The 22,751-nt window shown below is 45.2% G+C and overlaps 1 protein-coding gene across 9 annotated transcripts in view; it reads right to left on the bottom strand.

The window, feature by feature from the left end:
• LOC119184840 (parathyroid hormone/parathyroid hormone-related peptide receptor) overlaps window positions 1-22,751 on the bottom strand; it is a 288,427-nt gene that overhangs the window by 135,444 nt on the left and 130,232 nt on the right. For all 9 annotated transcript variants that reach the window (XM_075891701.1, XM_075891693.1, XM_075891697.1 and 6 more), the window contains exon 2: window positions 3,902-4,001. In XM_075891701.1, the coding sequence (XP_075747816.1) occupies window positions 3,902-3,965 (64 nt within the window). In that variant the 5' untranslated portion in view covers window positions 3,966-4,001. The remainder of the gene's footprint in view (window positions 1-3,901; window positions 4,002-22,751) is intronic.

Here is a 22,751-nt window from a genome sequence, read left to right on the forward strand (position 1 = left end):
TTTACGTTGCTCCGATGAAGGGAAGCGGGCGGTTCAACGCGTTGCTTTTAACCATAAATTATGGCGTTTTCCCATTTGGACGGTGTTTTGTTCTCACTTCACGAGTGCGGGCACATAGAGGCTACACAATCTAGGAGGAGGGCGTAGTCAAAGCTATCGGCGGCTTGGTTCGTTAAGATGCCTCGTGCCACTGGACGAGCCAAGCGTTAGCTTTCACTTTCCATGTTACACTGGTTTGCAAGGGCGTAATACTATACTGTCACTTGACATTCTTTTCATTGTTGTTTCCAGCACACAGGCTTACTTGTTGAAGGATGTCTACAGAATGGGCACACATGCAGTGGTACTTCTTTTTGTTACTCTGCGCTACAGGTGATGCCATACTCAGCTTCAAACGCTGATTGACCTTCTATAAATGTGGAATTTCGCGTTTCATAAGATTATATGGGATGTCGTAGGTGACTCCCAACTGAATGATCTGCTCACTGAACACCCCACCTCCCACAGGTGTTTACGTAGGCATGTTCACTTTTCACGCGATAAGGTACGCATTTGGATAAGGTATGCATTAGGATAAGGTACGCATTCACACACACAAACACACATATAGACACATACAAACACACAAACACACATATAGACACATACAAACACACAAGCACGCGCGCGCGTATTCACGCCCTCACACGAAATGGAACTGCCCGCCTAGACTGTCCATAGAATTGCTATCAAAATAAAATAGCACTGCCTCTTCTAAACCTGCATCAGTCTGAATAGTCATCAAGGTTGACACGCACACCGAGGACCATAGAAAGACGTATCCGGGTCATGCGGTGACCCAAAGAAGCATTCTTTTTCCTATTGTCAATACTATATGCCAGTGCGTCGGCTCGTCACCGACTGCGTGGACATTATTCTGCGCCGTCGTCACGGTCGTGTTGATTATACTTGTATTTATCACAGGTATTTATCACGAGGGCTTCCCCGAGTGATTTCCAATTTGCCCTGCACCAGCTGATTCTATTTGCAACCCGCGAACTTAGTAATTGCATCTTTCCAGCTCGGCCACGCTCGGCTGCTGTACAATCTTGCACACATCGGCTATCCGTCCCACTTGTTATGTGACCCGCCCAGATACACTTTTATCTTTTAATATCAACTCGAAAATCGGTTATACATACCTGCTTCCTGCTTCGCTCTGTTCGCGCCGTATATTAATGTTACACCTGTCGTTTTTCGTGCTACCCACTTCGTTTCGTGCGTTTTCTCTGGTTGGTTATCCTCCGAGTTTCTGCCCCGGACGGGCTTACACTTTTCTCGTGGTCCTATCTGCCGTCCTTACGCTTGGGTGAATTTTTTTCGCACGATAAGACTCTGTCGTTTAAAAATAACCTAAGCACAAGGTTAGCTTGTAGACATTGCATATACGGCTGCTACTGGGGGATTCTCATTCTTCCCAGGTAGTCGCAATTAATATAAAATCTTCATAATTACATTTACGGCACGCTTCATAATTACATATAGGTTTCAGCGCATAAAACACCAGCAGTTATTGCCGAGAACATTCGCACAAGTGCACACATTTTGACCAACAGCGAAGAGGTCGTTCCAGGCGTCGTTCGAACTTGAGTACGTTTACGCGCAAAGATTTGCTGTACGCCATTGTTACTTATACAGCAGTTTGCAGGCGACGGACGTGTAGCATAAAATTTACAGTTATCGCGAATGGCCGAAACTTAATCAACGATAGAACTCTGCCAATTATGTCAGAACTAAAAAGGCAGGTACTATGCAGGAGGAGTTAATTCCGAACCCAAATAATAAGGATGGTTGCAAATTTAAATACTCTAGTGGAAATATCCCGTTGTGGAGCTATGTTTGCGGTCACATGTGTTTATTTTTGAAGCAATACAGATTGTTTATCAAAGTTCGATGACAATAAGGCTCCTATCGTTTTCGAAAACGAAGTCTATGTCAAGGTGGAAATACTTTGCCGCAGATAACATGGTACTGTTGAGACTAATTAACAAGAACAAGTTAATTAGGTGTTTAATTATTGACTTGAGGACGGGTTTTTATGTTACAAAGTTGTGCGTGACAATATAGGGCACAAATATTTTCTTAGAAATTTAAAAAGATTGGTCTACGAGGCTTCGGAGGAAAAGACGTGCCTTGGTCATATCTCCCCAGCGCCCATTCTGCGAAGACACAGAATCTATTGAGCATTATTTTCTAACATGTTGGAACTATGCATTAATTAGGAAGAGGCTTCGGGTTATTTCGTTTTTGACAGCAGGATTAAGTTTAACCACAAAAAAAAAACTGTTCTAAGTTTTGGTTCCTCCATTTTGGGGCATTGCCACAGAAATGTATTTGATGCTGTATGTAATTTTATTCAAGAAGCCAAGTGTATTTCAACATAAGGCCTGCTTCAATATATACTCGAAAATTCTAGGGACTTAATTGTTAGTATGATTAAATATGGGACATACATTCGATCTTGATTGAGTAAGGAAAACTGAACTATCTGGTCAGCTCAAAATTTTTTTCTTTCGATATGGTATTAGCACCCATCTCATTTTAGTAATTCTTCTTCATTTTATTATTCTTACTTCATTTGCAATTTCTTTTTCTCATTCTTTGTACGTTTCAGTAATAGGATGACAATCCATGTGTAGTTATCATATATAGATTACTACAAATTTTTCGCCCAATCCTCCTCGAGTGGGTATGTTCCAGAATTTACAGCACCAAAGAAACAAAGAAACAAACAAACAAACAAACAAACAAACAAACAAACAAACAAATAAACAAACAAACAAACAAACAAACACAGGGCCTCCTTGTGTGGAATGCCCCAAGTAGATTTTGAAATTTTTTCATCTAGCTTTACGGGCGCAAGTTGGCCCAAAACGAGCATGTTTTATAGCACAGCGCCCCTCTACAGGCGTCGTCGTCGTGGTAACCTAAAGAGCGAACGAGGACGAAGGAGAGCGAATGAAAAGTGCAGCGGAGCATGAAAGATGGCGATAGCGAAAAGAGCGCGTGGATGAGGGAACGACAGTGGCGAGACGACATGTCCCGAGGGGTTGATAGGCGAAGCTGGCTAGTTAGTATATATTCATAATGAAATATAAGGAGCGCAAAACTAACGGGATGCAAAGGAGAGAATACAAGCGAGCTCAGACTGAAACTTGGTTTATTCTTCGTAAACCAAGCTTCAGTCTTGGCTCGTTGGTCTCCTCATTTGCGTCCCGTTAGTTTGGGCTCCCAATATTTCATTATGCACATGTTCCAAGGCGGGCCACCTGCGGCACCCTAGGGACCTCATGGCACTGCAGTAGTAGGCGTCGTCGTGCTGTTGCCGACGGCATCATCACTAAGGTATGCGTGGAGGCCGTCCTCAAATACCAGGCGTGGAAGTAAAGCGCTGCGTTGACGGAGGACTGCCTGGGGTGACTATTGTTGAACGTGCCTACAAGCTGCCTACCGCGGTCTCCCGGTTAGTGAGGCATTCGCGCCTCAACCTCTCGAGCAGTCAATACACCTCAACAGCTGCGCTTCGAATTACCATTAGCCATGAGGTCTCGTAATCGTCGATGAATTGCTTTGACCTTTTCCGAAACACTCGCACTATATATATATATACTCAAGATAAGACAAGATCAGAAGATTAAAAATAAGAATAAGAATAATGCCAACTTGAGCACGTTTGTTTGTTGCTACGAGGGAGAGCAAACAGCTATTGATTGATTGATTGATTGATTGATTGATTGATTGAATGAATGAATGATTGATTTATTTGTATAGTTTAACGTCCCAAAACACCATATGATTATGAGAGACGCCGTGATGGAGGGCAAATAGCTATTGATTAGGGCTGCTGAAACTGAAGACTCACCAGCAGACTGGGTGCTGCGGTCGTCTGCCTCGCACTCTTTCTGGGCCTCCTCGAGTACATTCATCTGCTTCGCAGGGGTGTCTGTGTCACTAGGGATAATCTGCACAGAAGAAAGGCACGGCGTCTCTGTAACAGGAATACACAGTAAAAAAGTTTCAACGCTAGAGTCACAGAGCCGAACAGGAGCGAGGCCACAGACAAATATTACATTGTTTATTACGCTAAATAAGAAAACGTGTAAAATAAGAACCTTCAAAATAAACTAACCCAAAGATAGCTTACTCTGCATAGGTCACACTATGTCACACTGCAAAGGTCACATAGCGTACACTGCTCAATGAATATGCGGATGCTGGCATAGATTTCTTCCACTGTACACAAACCTATATACTTGTGTGAAATACACGTTTTATGTTTTCCATCGTTCTCTGCAGCTGTAATATTGTGATTACTGTTGTTATTTTTATTTTTATTGGAATTTGTTTGTTTTGTTGCATGCTACTTGAGTTGGCACTGCTGACGTATATAAGCTACTGCTGTTGTGTTGAAAAGTGGGTGTGGACCCTCGTCAAGCTGCCTCTTTTGGAAAGCAGCTTTCACCTACAGTATTCTTTCCTAAAATACATTCATCGAAATCAAAAAATATATTATTATTATTACTAATATTAGTATTAAAAGTATGACAGCATTCACAAGACACGATGCAAAATGAAGAAGGACTAAGAGCAGACACGACACGAGCCCTGACATTCAAATAAAAAATTGATTGCAAGAACACCTTAAAGTAGCATTTTTTTACGCGTTGTGAGACCATCCGTAGACAATATTTGAAGGTGGCTCTTGCAACAATATAGCGAGTTCAAGGTCAGTTCTTGTGTTGCGTGCATTTTCCCTTGGTTCATTTCGCGCCGTCTCAACTGGAAAAGCAGCACTCAAACTCTAAAGATACTGACGTGTGGTATAAGCATAGCGCCACGCAGTTACCCGTCACCCGTATGGCAGGCCTATTTCTGCTCCCCTACAACTATCGACAATGGACGCTACATTGAGAGCACTCGCGACTCAACCCCGCCAAACCTGCTGCACCTTCAGTTTGCGGGGCGCACGCGCACCATGGAATGCGCCGTAAGATGCCGACTCACTGCCCCCCCCCCTTCTGACGTCACATTGGCCCTCGCACTATCACCACACAAGAGTGTTGACGTCATCAATGACGTCACAAAATCACTACAAGAGCAGCGAGCTTGGGGGCACGATAGTTCTGGCTTGACCTAACTGGCTTCTCGTCTTTGAACTAACTGCCATTGTTTGTTTGCTATTAAAAAACAACAACGCTGCGCTCTGCTTTTTGTGCCACCAAACCCACGTTGCATGCGAAGAGTGATTTACACATGTAGCTGCATATTTTAAATGCGAAGCATTTCTTAAATGCAAAGCACTTTGAGTGTTTGTATATCTACGCATCTATGTATTTATTTATCTATAGCCACCGACTAGGTCTGAGTGCTCTCGTCGTCGCCTCCTCAACTTGAGGTAAATTGAAATTAGTATAATAGCGTAGGAGGGGTTCAAAAATTAAACGAGAAATGACCTGGAAATCCCGTTGAGTACGTCGCCAAATATTCTCTTCTTTTTTTTTAGTTGTGACAAAGGCTTGCTTTCAAGGCATAATATTTTTGCGAGTATGTTTGTCAAGTGTGTGCCGTTAGGCCGGTGTTGTGCATTCTCTTCTGGACACGTTTAGCACCCGTGTACTACGGGCCACGATATGCTGGTATAGGCCACAAGTGAATCACAATTTATACTTACCTAGGAACGGCGAGAACAGGCATGGCTAATTTAATCGTGAAAGTGCGGTAAGAAATACCGACATCGGCATCGTTGACCCGAACAATGCGAAAAATAAATATCAGGATGCCAGCTGAAATTGAGTGCAGTCATTCTGCGTGGCAATTGAGTATTCTACTACACAGCCACGCCAGGTCTCGAAACTGCTGCGGAGAGATACTATATACAAAAGCAAAGTTGATGAAACGTCAATCGTGGTTGCAGTGCTGGCTATTTAATTTTAAGAACATTACATATGTACTCATATCATATAGGCGTTACGTCGGATTAACGTCACATGTAGTTAAGTGCCATCCACTAAAGTTGGTCTATGGAGCAGTATACCCAGGGCTATCGAGTCTCGCAAGCACGAACGTTACATATCAGCCTACCGCTACTCGTGTTGGGAATATCCATGTTACTGTTGGCATGGTTACGCATCTGTAGACTACTGGTTGTATAAACCATATGCGGCAGTTGAGAATATGTGGCGTCTTTTCCTAACGTACCGCTTAATAAAATTACACCCCCGTCCCCTTCACTCCGGATGCGTCCCATATAACATCGATTCTCAAGGTACATGAAATCTGGAACTTTTTTTTTTGTCTGATAGAAATCTTTTTTCACCTAATGAACATCATTTTTGTCTAGGTCACTCTTGTGAAACCCAACTAGCTCTCTTGCACCATAAAAGTCACTCTCACATTGATAATGATATTCCAATATTTATGCCTTTTTGTCGATATCGAAAAAGCATTTGATAATACTTAACTTAGGCCCTTCCATGCTGAACCGTATTCGTGCATTCTCAACTCGTCGCCGGTAGTTTGATGCTGCTAACTCCAGCAAGTATCGCCTCTCTCGTGCTCACTCCGGAATTCTACAAGGCACTGCACTAGGCCCCCTACTTTTCCTTTTAACTTACGTTGACGACCTGCCACGTGAAATCCACTCCAATATTAGTTCATTCGGTGATCACTACGTGCTATATCACCCTCCAACGTTTCACAATCTTCCGTTTGGCAGAGAAATGTTGGCACTTTGCAGGAATAGTGTAAAAACTGGTTAATGTCCCTAAATATTATCAAGACTTTAGTGATGACCTTTTGTTGACGCAAGCACTACGTAAACACTTACACTCTATACAATTAACCAGTAACACCATTCAATATTTACGTGTTCGAATTTCCTGTGATATAACAAGGTCGCTACGCATTATTAACATTACTAATTCTGCTCCTCGGTGATCTTCGTCTCAGCCTTGCCACGGCACCTACCTCTGCTAATCTGTTGCTTGTAAAATGCTTGTAAGAGCTAACTTTGAGTATGCTAATGTTGTTTGTGATCCTCATCAAGCTAACATTACTAAAACGCTTAAATCCCTCCGAAACTATGCTTCAGATTGATGATCCCAGATTGCTCGACTAACAATAAGTGTGCCAGCAGTTAAATCTCAGCTTGACCTTCTTCATCTTGCGTCTCACCCTCACATTTCTCATCTGTGCCTCGATTATGAGTTTTTTTTTTTCATTTCTTGCCACCGGGCAACGCATTCATCAACCCAGCTGCATGATCCGACACCGCGCCATTGTATCCTAATGCCGTAGATCCCGCATGCATCCGAATAAAGACCTTCCAGAAATCGTTTTTTCAGCAGACAGCTCAAGACTGGAACGACTTCCCCGCTCACATCGTCATATCAACCACGTTTTCTCAATTTAAAACTGCAGTAAAAAGCCATTTGTCTTCGTGCTATGAACTTCTGCGTTTTTCTTCTTGTTGTTCACTTTTTTTGTGTTACTCATCCCTCATGTAGTGTCCCTATGAACCCTCGAGATACAAATAAACGAAAAATGTATGAACTACACTGTTGCAGTGGTTACATTGCTCCATTGCTGTCCCAAAAGTCACGGGGCGAAATACCCGCCGTGGCGGCTGCATTATAATGGAGGCAAAATATGAAAGGCCCGAATACTTATACTTGGGTGCATTTTAAAAAAGGTCCACAGTTCCTTCGCCTTCCTACACGGCCTTCTTCACAATCATATACACCGTGGTTTAGGGACGTAAAATGTCAACGATTTTATTATCATGTGACGTAGTTGTGAGCGGTAAGAACGCAGCAGGCAATTCGGTAAAACATTAGTGGGCGAGCCTGTGCCCAGCGAACTAAAGCAGTCCCAGCGCAACAATATAGACCAAGACGGGGATCGAATGTCAATATAAAGTCGTTAAGCAGAGCCTTACCATTCTGGCATTTCTTTGCACTGCCGATATTTTAAATAGATGTCTAATTCGACGAACGCGCTAGTCTATAGAGACACGGGGAAGATTAACGTGTATAGCGGTCGAGGCTTGGTATATCGGTAATAGTGGAAGTGGAACCATACGTGTGATACATCCGCCAGTTCATATCTTACGTTTTCCAGTGCAGCCCTCTGTCGATTTGGTAGGGTTTTCGTAGAGGTTGGAACAACCGGTATCACCAGAGAGCTTCCGAACGAGAAGGCGTTTCGCTACTTGGCATCGTAGCATGGCGTCGTGAATAAGATGCAATAACTTGCTTAGAGAGAACGTAAATATTTTTCCTAGAGAACTTAAATATTCTTTCGGCTAGAACGTTTTCGTGAAACGTAAGTAAGTTTTATAAAATTGTTATGGTGGATTACTGCAGTGATGGAAAGAAGAGATGTAAAGGAAAGGCATTGAGGTTAACTAGCCGAGGATAACCGGTTTGCTACCCTACACATGGGAACGGGAAAAGGGAGATTGAAAGAATGGAAAAGATAGCACACACACCAACACGCAGTCACAGTATACTGCAGTGAGGGTACACTGAATAACACTTTGACCACGAAGCAACGGCTGGACCTAACGTCCCTTACTATTTTTCGGTAAAGAAAAAGGCAACTCGTCAACTTTCTTCGTGGGGTAGGACGGTAACGCTTCCCTTTTTCTAAGGCGTAAAGAGCAACTTAGTTACCATTTCATTTTTTATAGTATCAGCTACAACAGTTTGCCAATGTGCGCCGTTGGACTAGTTGATTGATCGTGAAAGCGCTGCACAAAGATGTCTTGCGTCGTCCTTGTCGTCCTTTACTGTGGAATATTAAGCACCCGCTGTGGTTCGTCTGCAGGCTACGTAATGGGGAGGGCAATGAAAAGAAAGGCGAACAGCACGGCCCACTGTTTTCATCGTGCATGCTCCGGCATTGGGGACAATAAAAAGATGCTAGATGCGATGACGCTATAGTAGATTTTTTTTAACATTCAGTCTAAAACCACTCTAACATAAATGCCAAAGAGCAGATAATGCAGACGCCACGTGTTCGCGTTTTTTTCTTTTTTCATGCCAACTGTACATCACTGACGCATTCGCGCAGCCAACTGGCCTGTCATCATCCAACGTGCCGGTTTTGGGAGTGTTTTGAGTGCCTCTTAAAAATGCCGTTTAAATTATGAAAAAAGTGCTGTCACTGTGATTGCAAGTCTCATCGTTTAAGTCAGTGACTTTCGAAACGTTCAAAACGGTGGTCAGTGCCTGATGCATTTTCAGGCAATATGGCAAAAGTTTGGCGTTTGCGCATGAAACCCCGCGTAACGGCCTATAGCGATCTTTAAATCCCAACTTCCAGTTTGGCATCCATCATAACTGCTGCCATTCGGTGCATTAAAAGATAATTAAGTGGACAAGCTTGTGTCCACTTTTCATGCACAGCAGCTTAAGTCTCTATACTCTAATTAACCGGCAGTTTTCAGCCGGCTTTCTCTGCGATCACAGCTGCGCACCAGGAACGTGTTAATTAAGAAGATGAAAAAAATTAAGACAGCTTTGCACTAGTGCTGCCAAGCTCGACGGGAGTGCAAACTTGGGGAGCCTGCGTTGTTCTTGTGTATTAGTTTTTTCTTGCTGTCTCTGTTTGCTAATCATTTTTTTTTTGCTTCCTTCTCTGTCTATTGCCTCCTGTCTTTCTGTTTTTCTTCCTTTCCTTTCTCTCTCTTTCTCTATTTCCGCTCCCTCCCTCATTAGGTCACATCCCATTTTTCTTTATCTTTCTGTCTAGCTCTTTCTTTTTTCTTTCTTTCTGGTGTTCATCGCTTTTCGTTACTGTATCCTTGTCCACCACGGTGTATCAGTGGTTATGGCGCTCCGCTGCTGACCCGGAAATCCCCGATTCGATCCCGGATGCGGCGCTCGAGTTTCGGTGGAGGTGAAATGGTAGAGCTCCGTGGACGGTGCGATGTCAGCGCGCATTAAATAGCACCAGATGGTCGGAATTCCCGGAGCGCTCTATAACAGCGTGTCTCATGAACACACTATGGTTTAGGGACGTAAAACGCCAGATGTTTTTGTTGTCATTTGTATCTATCGATATCTTGCTTTGCCTGCCAACCTAATTGTATGTTTCCCATTCCTTCCTTCTTATTTTTTTTATTTTGCTCTGTCTAAACTTTGGACGAACCGGAGCAGATTCCCTGGGAGCAAAGCCCAATATGAAGCAAAGGAAAGAAAACAGCGTTAGCCACCTCATGATAACTAGGATTTTTCCGTGGGCTCAGCATGGCTCGACGAAAAGCTTGACTTTGGTGCCAGAAAAAAACAAACGAACAAACTGATAGCACCTCCGAGTGTCTACTAAACAAGAATTTGTCCTCTCGCATGCGGACGCCACTTAAAAATGTGACCAGCAAGCCTGGCACCCATATGGCCGCCACAACACCTTGCCGGGATGTGCGGGGAGGGAGAGTGACGAAGCAGTTGCCAACGCAAGGATGCCGTAAAACGGGATTGGTATACACCGCTCAAGTTTGAACTGTCATGCATGAGCCTTATAGCAGGGTGAATGAACGCGTAAAAAAGGCATGCAGCGAGAACCGGGAAAAGCAGTGAATTCACTTACTCACTGAAGTTGACACTATACTTGTGATGCAAAACCAGTATTCAAATATATTAAGGCTTCTGGCAGGGCCAAGAAGAAACTGGGTGTGAACTGTTAGCTTTTTACATTAAGTAAACGGGTGATAACCACGGAACTATTCACTTGCGTGGCATTGGCAAGAAAATAACTTTCTGCGCAGTTCTGTAGGCATGACGTAGGCCTGAACCTCCTCTTTGTTTTTTTTTTCTACGAACATGTGAAGAATGCATATGCGTACGTACATACCGCGTACATAAATCAGATGGTAGTATGCAATGTTTTTATCATTTGGTTTCCGCTATGTTTGTCCGGCCTAATTTTTTCCAAAATGGAACCACGCACGATCTCACCCCACAAAAACTTTGTGAAGCATTTGAGGAATCAGCCAGAAGACTGTGACCACGTAGTATTTGTTCTTCACGTTGCAAACTCAACAGCAGGCATTTCACCTGACATAGTACTTCTTCCATGAGCAATCGCCAAGTCATGATGCTTTAACCCATAAACTAGTTGGGAATGACATACTTGTAAAGTTTAGTGCGAACAAGTTCTGAAGTGCCCACACTGTACACGCTCAGTTTTACAAGTGTGCGTCGTTTACAGCTCGCCCACCTCAGTTCCCCCAAGAGAGAAACTCATAAGTTGACACAATATGCCGCATGAAATAGGTGCTTTTTTATTTTAAAGGAGAAGCTCCTCAAAGTGGAGTCATGGCCGCCATTGTCCCTCGATGCCGATGACCATGACGCAGATGTCGATGAAGAACAAGCGCGTTCCAGACCACACATTCTCTTTCTGCCATCACGGCACAGCACACTCACTCTATGGGATGACGTTGACGACGACGATAAAGAGTATGGCCATGGTGACCACAGACAACGGCAGGCTTGTGCAGTAGATGACGTCTCGTTATGCGCTGCGATGCATTTCGTATGACTAGAAACCACCAACAACCACCAGGGGAGCGTGCACAGACCTCATCTTCGCCAACGTCAGCTTAGATCCGATACCACAAAGCAGTAATATTGAAGGCAAAACGAAATTCACGGCTCAACACAACATACCATTTATGACCAATAAACGCTCTATTTAACTGTACACCTCTTTGTCACTCATTTACACGCGGTAGTGGTCAATGTCACGGGTGAAGTGTAGTTACACCGAACAATCCCACTGCTTCGCCCACTCATCATTATTAACTTCGTCATTTCGTGGAAATGCCGTGATTTTTTGCCGGGCAAAGATTGCTTAACTATTCGAACTCAGCCGCTTGTCATTAGCTTGTGGGATATGTACCCACGTTGAGCCTATTTCTAGCTATGTTTACTCTTCCGATATACAAGCTTAGGAAAAAGTATGCTCGAGCGCATATGTAATAGAAAACAGCAACAAAAGCTTTACAGTCATCTCTCATGATGAAGGAGCAACACAAGTTCACTCCGCTGCAGTATAGTGCAAAAGTGCTGTGTGTGAAGCCAGACAAAAAATCAGAAGGGGTCGCTGTCATGGGACAGTGTGCGCCAATAAATGAATGAATGAATGAATGAATGAATGAATGAATGAATGAATGAATGAATGAATAAGTTTTAGGGGCGAACCATATGGTGTCCTGGTTCCTTGGCATGTGATGTCGTTGCCATGGTCTCGGCTTATCTGCTTGTCATGCCGTCGTGACGGTGCATCATAAGCGGGTATGCACCACAAAAATTGGGTGAATCCCACAACTCGACCCCGGTTCATACTATGCATAGCTTGACTTGGAAGTTCATCGTTACTGCCTAAAACATTGTGTTTCGTTCAGCAGCGGTGTCAGGACCTCCGACGAAATTCACCGAGGTGCTCAAATACCAAGGCATCTCTACGGCAAAACCGCCTATTTGAAGCACCGCTCCTTGAAACATCCGCGAAGTGATGACACGTTAGAGGGCCGATGGCCAGTAAAGTAGTAACAATTTTGCTGAGGAAAACATCGGCGCGCACTGCATCCTTCGCCCCTCCCCAAGTTTAGCGAAAGCGGAGCTGAAACGTCTTCCATACATGTCCCTTCGCCACTATTTTTTCACAATTTTATCGAACCTGAAATGTGCAATCTGCTGCACATGAACGCTTCATGCCACAGTTGCTAGGCTGGTGTTATATCTAGGACTATTTTTCTTCCAAGGATGGGTTTCGTGTACCCCACAAAGTGGCTTAGGAGGCCCCCACTGAAGTAAAGTTTGCGCGAGACACTGCGCTCTCACAAAAGTATTCCTGTGAAGTAGCAACAGCGTATACTATTATACGTATTACAATTGACATGCGTCGTCAGTATCCGTTTCCCGGTTCCGGATCGGCATACGCCATCATAGAACACATATATCTCAGTGACCACAAGCGTTTACGTTTGTGCGGCGAATCGTTTGGCGTAGATCGCCTGTTTTGACAGTTTTTCTTGCGCTTATGGCGACATAGAATCCTTCAAGACATTGTCGGGCATACTTTGACAAACTTGTAGGACAACGCGGGCCACATACAAAGAGAAAAATAGACCTGTAAGACAACGCAGAGTTCGTGTGCAAGGCGCGGTTAGTGCAGGCCTGCTGCCGTTGATTACTTATGTTCACATTACAATTATCTGGTATTATTGACAAATTATGTTTCGCTGCCTCAGAGACCACGGGGTCGCACGTGGTTGGTGAAACAACACCACACAAACCACCTAAGGCAGTGTCCTTCACCGACCGCATTTTACGGTTCTCAAATGCCACAGGTTTTGTCACCAATTGCTGAATACAACCATCACCCAATAACAAGTTTGGCAACCAGTCGGGGATCGTTTCATCAAAAAAAAAAAAGTGTGCGGGTATTCCTGGAAAGCAAGGTGTGTTCGCTGTGTTCAAATAAATGCGTCACCTTTCGACAAAATTTGTCTAGCTCATAACGCCACATATAAGTGATCCCTAATCAATTCCGCAGCGATACACTTAGCGAAAAATGGGGGCGAATCGAAAGACGCCCGCATACACGAACGTTGTTCAGTGCCTCGAGGCCCTCCCTGTTTATGCGGGCTGGCCACACACTTCTCTGTTTCTCGGACGGGTGTTTCGTGTAATCACATTGGTTCGTGATTACTTTTGGCAAACAGTACATCTCTGCAAACAGTACATCTCTGCGTCTGGTAAATATATTTTTTTTTCTTTGCCATCCTTGTGTGGCTGCCAAATATTGCACAATTTGTCAATGAGACAGATGACGTTGAAGGAAAGAAGGAGAGCCGCACAGATTGAGATATAGTGTCGTCTGTTGCGAGGTACTTGATGATGGCGGCGCTTTACAAGACTGTACTTACGTAGTGGCAAGTTATGCATATTAGCAGGTTGCTGCAGGTTATGACATGGCTCAATAGTGGTCACACAAAAGGGCGGCTTTGCATTGACATCAGCATACATGATGCAATACAAATGAGAAAGGAATGTCATAAAAACCACCTTAAACCATGCACTGAGAAGTTAAATGCTTGGCCGACATTTAGATAAACCAATAGGTCTGTCCTCGTTGAATTTTTGCCAAATGTTTCCTCAGCTATAAATTAGTACCAACTAGCTCCAACCGGGATTCTGGTAGACCTTCGTCGACCCCCTTGTCTACGAAGGTAGACACGGGGTCTACCAGTATGGGTGTCTACCCTCATCCTAAGAGTAAATGCATGTCAACGCCCTTGTCAACGGTGGCACGCATTTACACTTAGAACGTGGGTTAACTTTGACGCTCTCCATCACTGTCGCTACTGTATGCACCAAGTGAGTAGACTCTCAAACGACATCCGCACATTGTTCCCCGTCATCGGCGTCTACTGGTGCTACGTGATCGCGGCGGTGCTTTTATTCAGTGCTCACGAATGAGATTTGGGCGCTTCCCATCGCTTGGCCATGGTTCTTCGGCACGTTCAACAAAGGCTGCACAGGGACAAGCTGGTTTTCGCTCCCACAACAATGCCACTCGACTGATTCATTTTCAAAAACTACCATGGACATTTTAGTGTTCCTGCTTGCCTTCTCGCAAGCACGCTACTCAGGTGGTTGCGATATGTGGGGCGTAGAAAGCCGCAGCAATAGTTTACTTGCAGTACGCGGTTGTCACTAGGCCTAACCGAAGTTTTGATAACGGCGTCTGCACTCTCCGCACCTTCAAACCTGATGCACGCAATAAAATTTTGCTCACCGTCGTCCCAATGAGCACACTGATCATGCATGGCTTACGTGTGCGCTATTACTACTATCGGTCTGCCAGGCCTCAACTATATGACGCACTTTTTCATTGATGTGCCTACGTTAGGCTGGGCACACATACACTTTGGTGTGCATTTTCACTCTCAAAAATGCTAAGTTCGGCAGAATCCAGGCCTTGGGGCGATCGGTTTCATGCGAAGCAGTCCATGATGCAATTTTCAGCCTTGAGCGAAGCGTTATGAGGGAGATCGGAAAGCTGTGTGCACACTGCGAACTTAACAGGCCCGTTGACTACACTGACATTTAAATGTCCATTTTATTCATTTTATTCATTTATTTAGAAATACAGCAGAACAATACATTGGCCCAAGCAAGAGGTGCCTTACAACGAGAAACAAGAAACAAAAAAGAAAAAGAAGATACAAACAAGCGTAAACGGTGCTATATAAAGAGAAATAATGCGTAAGAAGAAGCAATCACACTCCGACATCACCAACATTCACAAGAAAAACGGTTTGTCCAGACAGTCATCTAATCATTTGGCTCAAATACATCATTAGGAAAGAAATTTCTCTCTCTCATCATTTGGCGAAGAAAACCGTAGTCGTGAGTGTTTTTTCGAGAGAAAATCGGCGTATGCAGGTGTTCGTGACTCTGTATTGTTCTTATTATAGTAGGCCGACATACCGAAGAGGCCAATGCCGTATTATTTGTCGTCGCAGGTGCATCGTGTAGTAGTGCCAGACTATTATTTGTACTGCGTATTTTTAGTGTCTGTATTCTTTTTTGTGATGATCATGAGAACAATGAATCTTTCTGGCAGATATGTATGTAAACATACCAAGTTTTTTTTTTCTGGACTCGCTTAAAGTCTTATGTAAGGTAAGCATCCGCATTACAGCACCGACGAAAGTATTAATTAAACAAAGTGCACTTTACGTTGCGATGATGTCAATATCGCATGTAAATGTTGTCCTACGCGGTCAAGTGCGTGGTCGAGCAACGCTTTAATATAGACTGCTGAATCATAGGAATACAAATAGCATGTTTATTAGACTGCCATAAAAGCGGTGCCAACACAATTGGAAGTGACATGTGCCCTACATGATGCGTGCATCATACGAGTACATACGTAGTGTTTTCAAAACTTAATAGCCACCACTGCAACCACAATTGACGCTCAACCGTAACGCCTGCATGTGTTTCTCTGAAGGATATTCAAGAGTTCGCATGGCTCTGTGTTTGAATATCTGACTGCCCCGCAAAACACTCGGCTTCAGTTTCTGCGGGGATCCTGTGTTTGCATTAGTCACCTCAACGTTGCCGGTGTCGGCTTTTTTAACGCTCTCAAAATTAAAATATCAATATCTGTTCTCGTCGTACCTGGGTAGACACACACTGTCAATCACCTATGCCGCAGATCCGAATAACACATGCCGCGGTAAACAGGCAAGAGCGACACATACGTGTCTGGAGGAAAGGGTGCGACGACGTACGGTGACAAAACATTCATGTTATTCTTGTCATTGCTAGACAGTCATATTCGTCACACCTACTTAACCTCATTATATGGAAGATGGTGGGGCGCAGTACATAGCACGGACTGGAGGAGAGAAGAACAACACAAGCGCACTCTCATCTAGTCCATGTTAATTACCACGGCCCACTTCTATCTTGCACAATGAACCGCAACCAACTAGTCCAGATGGCTGTTTTGCCACTTGCCCTCCCGATTTTGGACAACGCCAAGTGAAGAGGCCGATCACGAGAGCTACCAGACCTAAGTAGATAGATAGATAGATAGATAGATAGATAGATAGATAGATAGATAGATAGATAGATAGATAGATAGATAGATAGATAGATAGATAGATAGATAGATAGATATATAGATAGATAGATAGATAGATAGATAGATAGATAGATAGATAGATAGATAGATAGATAGATAGATAGATAGACAGACAGACAGACAGACAGACAGACAGACAGACAGACAGACAGACAGACAGACAGACAGACAGACAGACAGACAGACAGACAGACAGACAGACAGACAGACAGACAGACAGACAGACAGACAGATAGATAGATAGATAGATAGATAGATAGATAGATAGATAGATAGATAGATAGATAGATAGACAGACAGATAGATAGATAGATAGATAGATAGATAGATAGATAGATAGATAGATAGATAGATAGATAGATAGATAGATAGATAGATAGATAGATAGATAGATAGATAGATAGATAGATAGATAGATAGACAGACAGATAGACAGACAGACAGACAGACAGACAGACAGACAGACAGACAGACAGACAGACAGACAGACAGACAGACAGACAGATAGATAGATAGATAGATAGATAGATAGATAGATAGATAGATAGATAGATAGATAGATAGATAGATAGATAGATAGATAGATAGATAGATAGATAGATAGATAGATAGACAGACAGACAGACAGACAGACAGACAGACAGACAGACAGACAGACAGACAGACAGACAGATAGATAGATAGATAGATAGATAGATAGATAGATAGATAGATAGATAGATAGATAGATAGATAGATAGATAGATAGATAGATAGATAGATAGGAATGGCTAGAATGTCTTAGGTTCACTAAGAAATGTTTCGCATATAAATATATTGTGAGGAAGCGGTTTATTGAGCCAGGCTCGAGCTAAATCACACTGGTGATGATATCTAAAGAGAATGAAGAGTCATTTGCTTGTCGCGCTCACACTAATTCCACCCACCCCCCAGCGCAGTGAAAGCGGCCGGCTGGTCACCTGAAAGTATTATGTAATACGTCGCGCATAAGGCTTTAAACGAGATATGTGCACTATCTCTGTCCCTCGGCAACGATGATGGGGATCAGTGCTAAGAGGAGAAACGCGGTAATTGACAGGAAATGTCTATTCGACCACCGTTGATTGATTGATATGTCGGGTTTAACGTCCCAAAACCACCATATGATTATGAGAGACACCGTAGTGGAGGGCTCCGGAAATTTCGACCACCTGGGGTTCTTTAACGTGCACCCAAATCTGAGCACATGGGCCTGCAACATTTCCGCCTCCATCGGAAATGCAGCCACCGCAGCCGGGATTTGAACCCGCGACCTGCGGGTCAGCAGCCGAGTACCTTAGCCACTAGACCACCGCGGCGGGGCGTTCGACCACCGTGTACGGCCCAATGAAGCGACTGATGAATTTGTCGCATAAGCCGGGGACGCGCAGTGGAGTCCATAGAAGAACTTCGTCACCAAGGAAAAAACTCACAACACGGCGAGACGAGTCGTAGCGAGATTTTAGAGTGTCTTGAGAGAGGCCGGTGTTAACGCGGGCCAGGTGACGGCAGTGTATGAGACGAGATAAAAATTCTTCAGAGAAAGGAGCCGTCGAGGGTGCTGGGGCCGAAAGGAAAGAGACGTCCAGAGCGAAACTCGGCGAGCGACCATGGACGAGAAAAAATGGGGGAAAGCCGGCAGTGCGTTGAGCATCCGTATTATAAGCGAATCTCACGAAGGGTAACATTGCCGATACTTATAGCGTGAGAACGAAACGCTATAACTATCGTCATGCCATACCAACTAGCCCAAGCTGGCACACTTTTTGGTTGAATTGCATCCCTGCTCATGTGGTTGGGGTGAATGTACATGGCGATCATGTCAGATAGGGTCCGATGAAAGTGTTCAGTCAATCCGTTGGTCTGCGGGTGTTAGCTAGAAGTGGTCTTGTGAACAGTGTTCGAGGCACGCAAAACTTGCCCGACAATAGAAGAGAGAAAGACTTTGCCACGATCGCTCAGGAGAATGCGTGGAGCTCCATGGCGCAAAAAGATGTGGCGAAGAACGAAATCGGCGACCTCAGTGGCAGTCCCAGATGGTATAGAATCTGTTTCTGCGTAGCGGGTAAGGTGGTCGACGGCCGTGACGATCCAGCGATTCTCATTGGATGATAAAGGAAGAGGGCCATACAAGTCGATTCCAACGACTTCAAAAGGCGAGGTGGGACAAGGAAGATGTTGCATTAAGCCAGCCGGAGCAGTTGTCGGTCGTTTTCGCCATTGGCCGGTAATGACGGCTATGGTCGGTAACGACGGTAAAATGACGGCCGTGAAGATATGGTCGGAATCTTTGCACTGCCCAAACAGCAAGGCACTCCTGCTCGGTGATAGTGTAGTTCTTTTCTGTAGCGGTAAGAACACGACTTGTGTAAGCAACGACGCGTTCGCGTGAGTTTTTGCCATGTTGTAAGAGTACCGTACCTAGACCATGACTACTTGCATCAGTGTGAAGGATGGTGGGTGTGGTCGAATCGAAGTGGCACAGTACCGAATCCGACGTGAGGGCTTGTTCAATGCCGTGAAAGCGCTTTAGCAGTCTTCGGACCAAACGAAGGTGACGTTCCTTGCGAGAAGTTGATGGAGCGGAGACGCAAGTTCCGCGAAGCCGTATGAAGCGCCGGAAGTAAGAAGGTAACCCAAGAAAGCAGCGCAGGTCCTTCTGACGTAGTGGACGAGAAAAATCGAGGACGGCGACAAGCTTCTCGGGGACCGGCCGAATTCTTTCTTTGCTGACGAGGTGGCCGAGAACCATGTCTTGCTAGCAAAGGTACATTTCTTGGCGTTAAGCTGTAGACCGGCTTTTGCAAGGCATGTGAGGACTTCGTCAAGACGTTGTAGATGCTGCGAGAACGTGGATGAAAACACTACTATGTCGTCGAGATAGCACAGACCCGCTTTCCATTTCAAACCACGCAATACACCCTCTATCATGCGTTCAAAGGTGTCGGGCGTATTACAGAGTCCAAAAGGCATCACATTGAACTCGTACAGCCCCTCTGGCGTTGAAAAGGCGGTCTTCCCTTTATCAGACTCGAACATTTGTATCTGCCAGTAGCCTAACATAAAGTTGAGGCTAGAAAAATACTCGGCGTCCTGCAATGAATCCAGTGCGACGTCGATCCGAGAGAGAGGATAAACATTCTTGCGCGTTACTTTGTTTAGCGCCCGGTAATCGATGCAGAAACGCACTGTCCCATCTTCCTTTTGAACTAGAAGAACTGGGGATGACCAGGGACTCCAGGAAGCACGTATCATGTTGCGTCGTGGCATGTCTGAGACGTTCTCCTCGATGAGCAGCGTTCTGCCTGAGACACGCGATATGGACGATGTACAATACGAGAGCCGTCAGTCTGGCTGCTCTGAGTAGCGGTGGTAGTCATGCTGAGGACAGGCGAGTTCACGCCAAATAGAGAATGGTGTCTATTCAACAGGGCGACCAAATCTTAAGTTTAAGCAGTCAGTGTTTATGAATGGCAGTCACAATCACTGCCATTCAATGCCTCTTCCAGGTGTGGAAGAGGCATTGAATGGCAATGATTGTGACTTTGGGACATCGTTGTGGTAGTGTTTCGGAAGAGCAACAAGCGCAGCAGGCTCACTGTCGACCGCGCAAGATACTGCTGAGGCACAGAGGAGCAGTACACAATCGGGCGTTTGATTTAAGGCGGTTAGGTAGGTAGACCCATCGAGGAAGCGAATAAGCCCTGGTGTGATCACAATGCCCCTACATAGGGTATGGCCGTAAGGGAGAATTAGTACGGCACCATCCACAATGTTGGTGCAATTAACACTTATAATTTCTTCGATGTATTGCCGAAGTACATAATCTGACGTGGTGACATGGCGGATGCGTCCAGCGTGTTCAAGCGGCGAAGAGTCAGTGGCATTTAGACGCAGGAGGCGCTGATGACAAGATATGAAAGCGGACGCAAAGGACAAGAAATCCCACCTCGGAATGAGAACGTGGGTGCACTTACGAAATACCGCGAAAATGATGTGATGACGAATGCCTTCTATGCAGACATGAACGGTACACTGTGCAAGTGGAAGAATGAGAGCGTTGGTCGCTGCACGGAGAGGGGGGCCGCCATTAGGCGTGGTGACTTTTCGAAGGCGCGAACAAAACTCAGCATGAATAACCGAAACGGCAGTGTCAGTGTTTACAAGAGCCTCAACGCGTACACTTTCTACAAACATTACTATTAAATTCGATTACCACTCTGGAGGAATTGTTAGTTGTCCGGTGGATGTAGTTTCCCCTCCTGAAACTGCATCGGGGAGTTTTCCGCGTGGGCGTTCGTGGAATGGGAGGCGCGCCGCAGAGGCGACACTCAACGGCGACCTGTCGAAGGTGACCTGCGGCGAGACGTACGGGAATTCCCAGGCATGTCAATATGGTAGGTAGGAGACGGTGAACGGTTATAGGACGAGTGGGAGGGTGGTCATAGGTAGTTCATGGTCGGAGGGAAGCTTCGATGTTCTTCAGGAGCGTAACCGCGTTGCTCGTCCTGTTGGCGCCTTCGACAAAACCGAACGATATGTCCTCGATAGCCACAGTAGTAACATATTGGCCGAGAAGGACGCTGAAGTGCTAGTAAGGCGGTGCACGCAATGACAGTGACAACGAAGCCACAGGCGTATGGTCTGCTGGGGTAGGCACAGAAACTGTGGGTGCGGCAGAGAGCACGGCGACTTCGGCGTACGTGCGCGTCTGGCGCACGCAGGGACTGTTGGAACACGTCGAACGCGATGCGGACGCGATCTCTTGCTTAATCAGGTCTCGCAAGCTATCTTTTGCAAAAGGGAGAGTAACTGCAGCGCAGGACGAGCAGCGCCCGCGAAGCTCTTCACGGACGATGTCGCGAATAAGTGCACGCAAGTCGAGGGGTGCAGGCAAATGAATGTTGGTGGCATCGTAGTAGAGGCGAAGAGATTGAAGCTCGTCAAGTCGCTGACAGATGGTTATCACTGACAGTCGCTGACAGATGGTCTTGGGTGGTGGCAGGATTTTACGTGGCGCGGGCGTTAAAGGCAACGGTGTTGATGCCTTTATTAACGTGGCGTATTTGGTCGTTCTAGGACATGGTGGAGTTAACACGCTTGCACAGTGCAAGGACATCCTCAATATACGAGGTGTAATACCCCTGTCACACGGCCACCACCAAACTCCGTTGAACACCGTCAACGTAAATCTCCCCAAGGGGGTTCGACGGAGAAGGAGTTGTGGCAGTGTCACACGGCAACGACAAGGTTGCAACAGTTGCCGCGAGGGGGCTCAGCTGGCGCTGTTTGATTTTCGGAAAAGGATTCTAATTTCATCTCTATTGATTTTTTTGTGAATTCTCGTTATGCGGTTTTTACAAAAAAGCACTATTAAGTAAGTATGCGACTGACAAACCATTAAAAATAATTTCAAATAAAAGCGCATTTGTTAAATGTAGCAATGCTGCTAGTGATGCTGGCCACATTGTGCTTTTAGTTGTTTTCTTGCCGGTATACATGCTCGGTACGAAAATTCTTATGCTTCCTTGCCTCGTGAGCGTACATTTTGTGTTTTTCAGCCATGAGTGACACAGCGGACGACGTGAGGAAGTGGTACCATATTGCGCGGGTAATGACGTTTATCGTCTGGCGCCGGCCGGCCCGACTCGTGAGGCATGGTGTGTAGGGCATCGGTGTTGAGAGTAAGTGAACTCTGGCGGGCGTAAATATATGTAAACAAGCAGGCGTTGTGAATGAGTACTACAACAAAATAACGTTTAATATTGCCAAAATGTATTGTTCTTTCACTGCGGCCACGTAGTGCTCGAAATTTTTCTCTGACCTCTAAACTGCTGGGGACGAAAGTACCTCGTTTTGCTGCAAAGGGAGATCGTTGAACGTCCTTTGCGAAATGCTCCGTTTACCTTCGTTTGCGTAAGGGTGGCCGTGTGACACGGGCCGCATCTTCGTTGTCGTAAGGACGAGGGAGTTAGACGGTCTTCGCGGGTGCCCGTGTGACAGGGGTATATGATGATGATGATGAT

The sequence above is a fragment of the Rhipicephalus microplus genome, chromosome 1 (assembly GCF_043290135.1).
Source record: "Rhipicephalus microplus isolate Deutch F79 chromosome 1, USDA_Rmic, whole genome shotgun sequence".
NCBI lineage: Eukaryota > Metazoa > Arthropoda > Arachnida > Ixodida > Ixodidae > Rhipicephalus > Rhipicephalus microplus.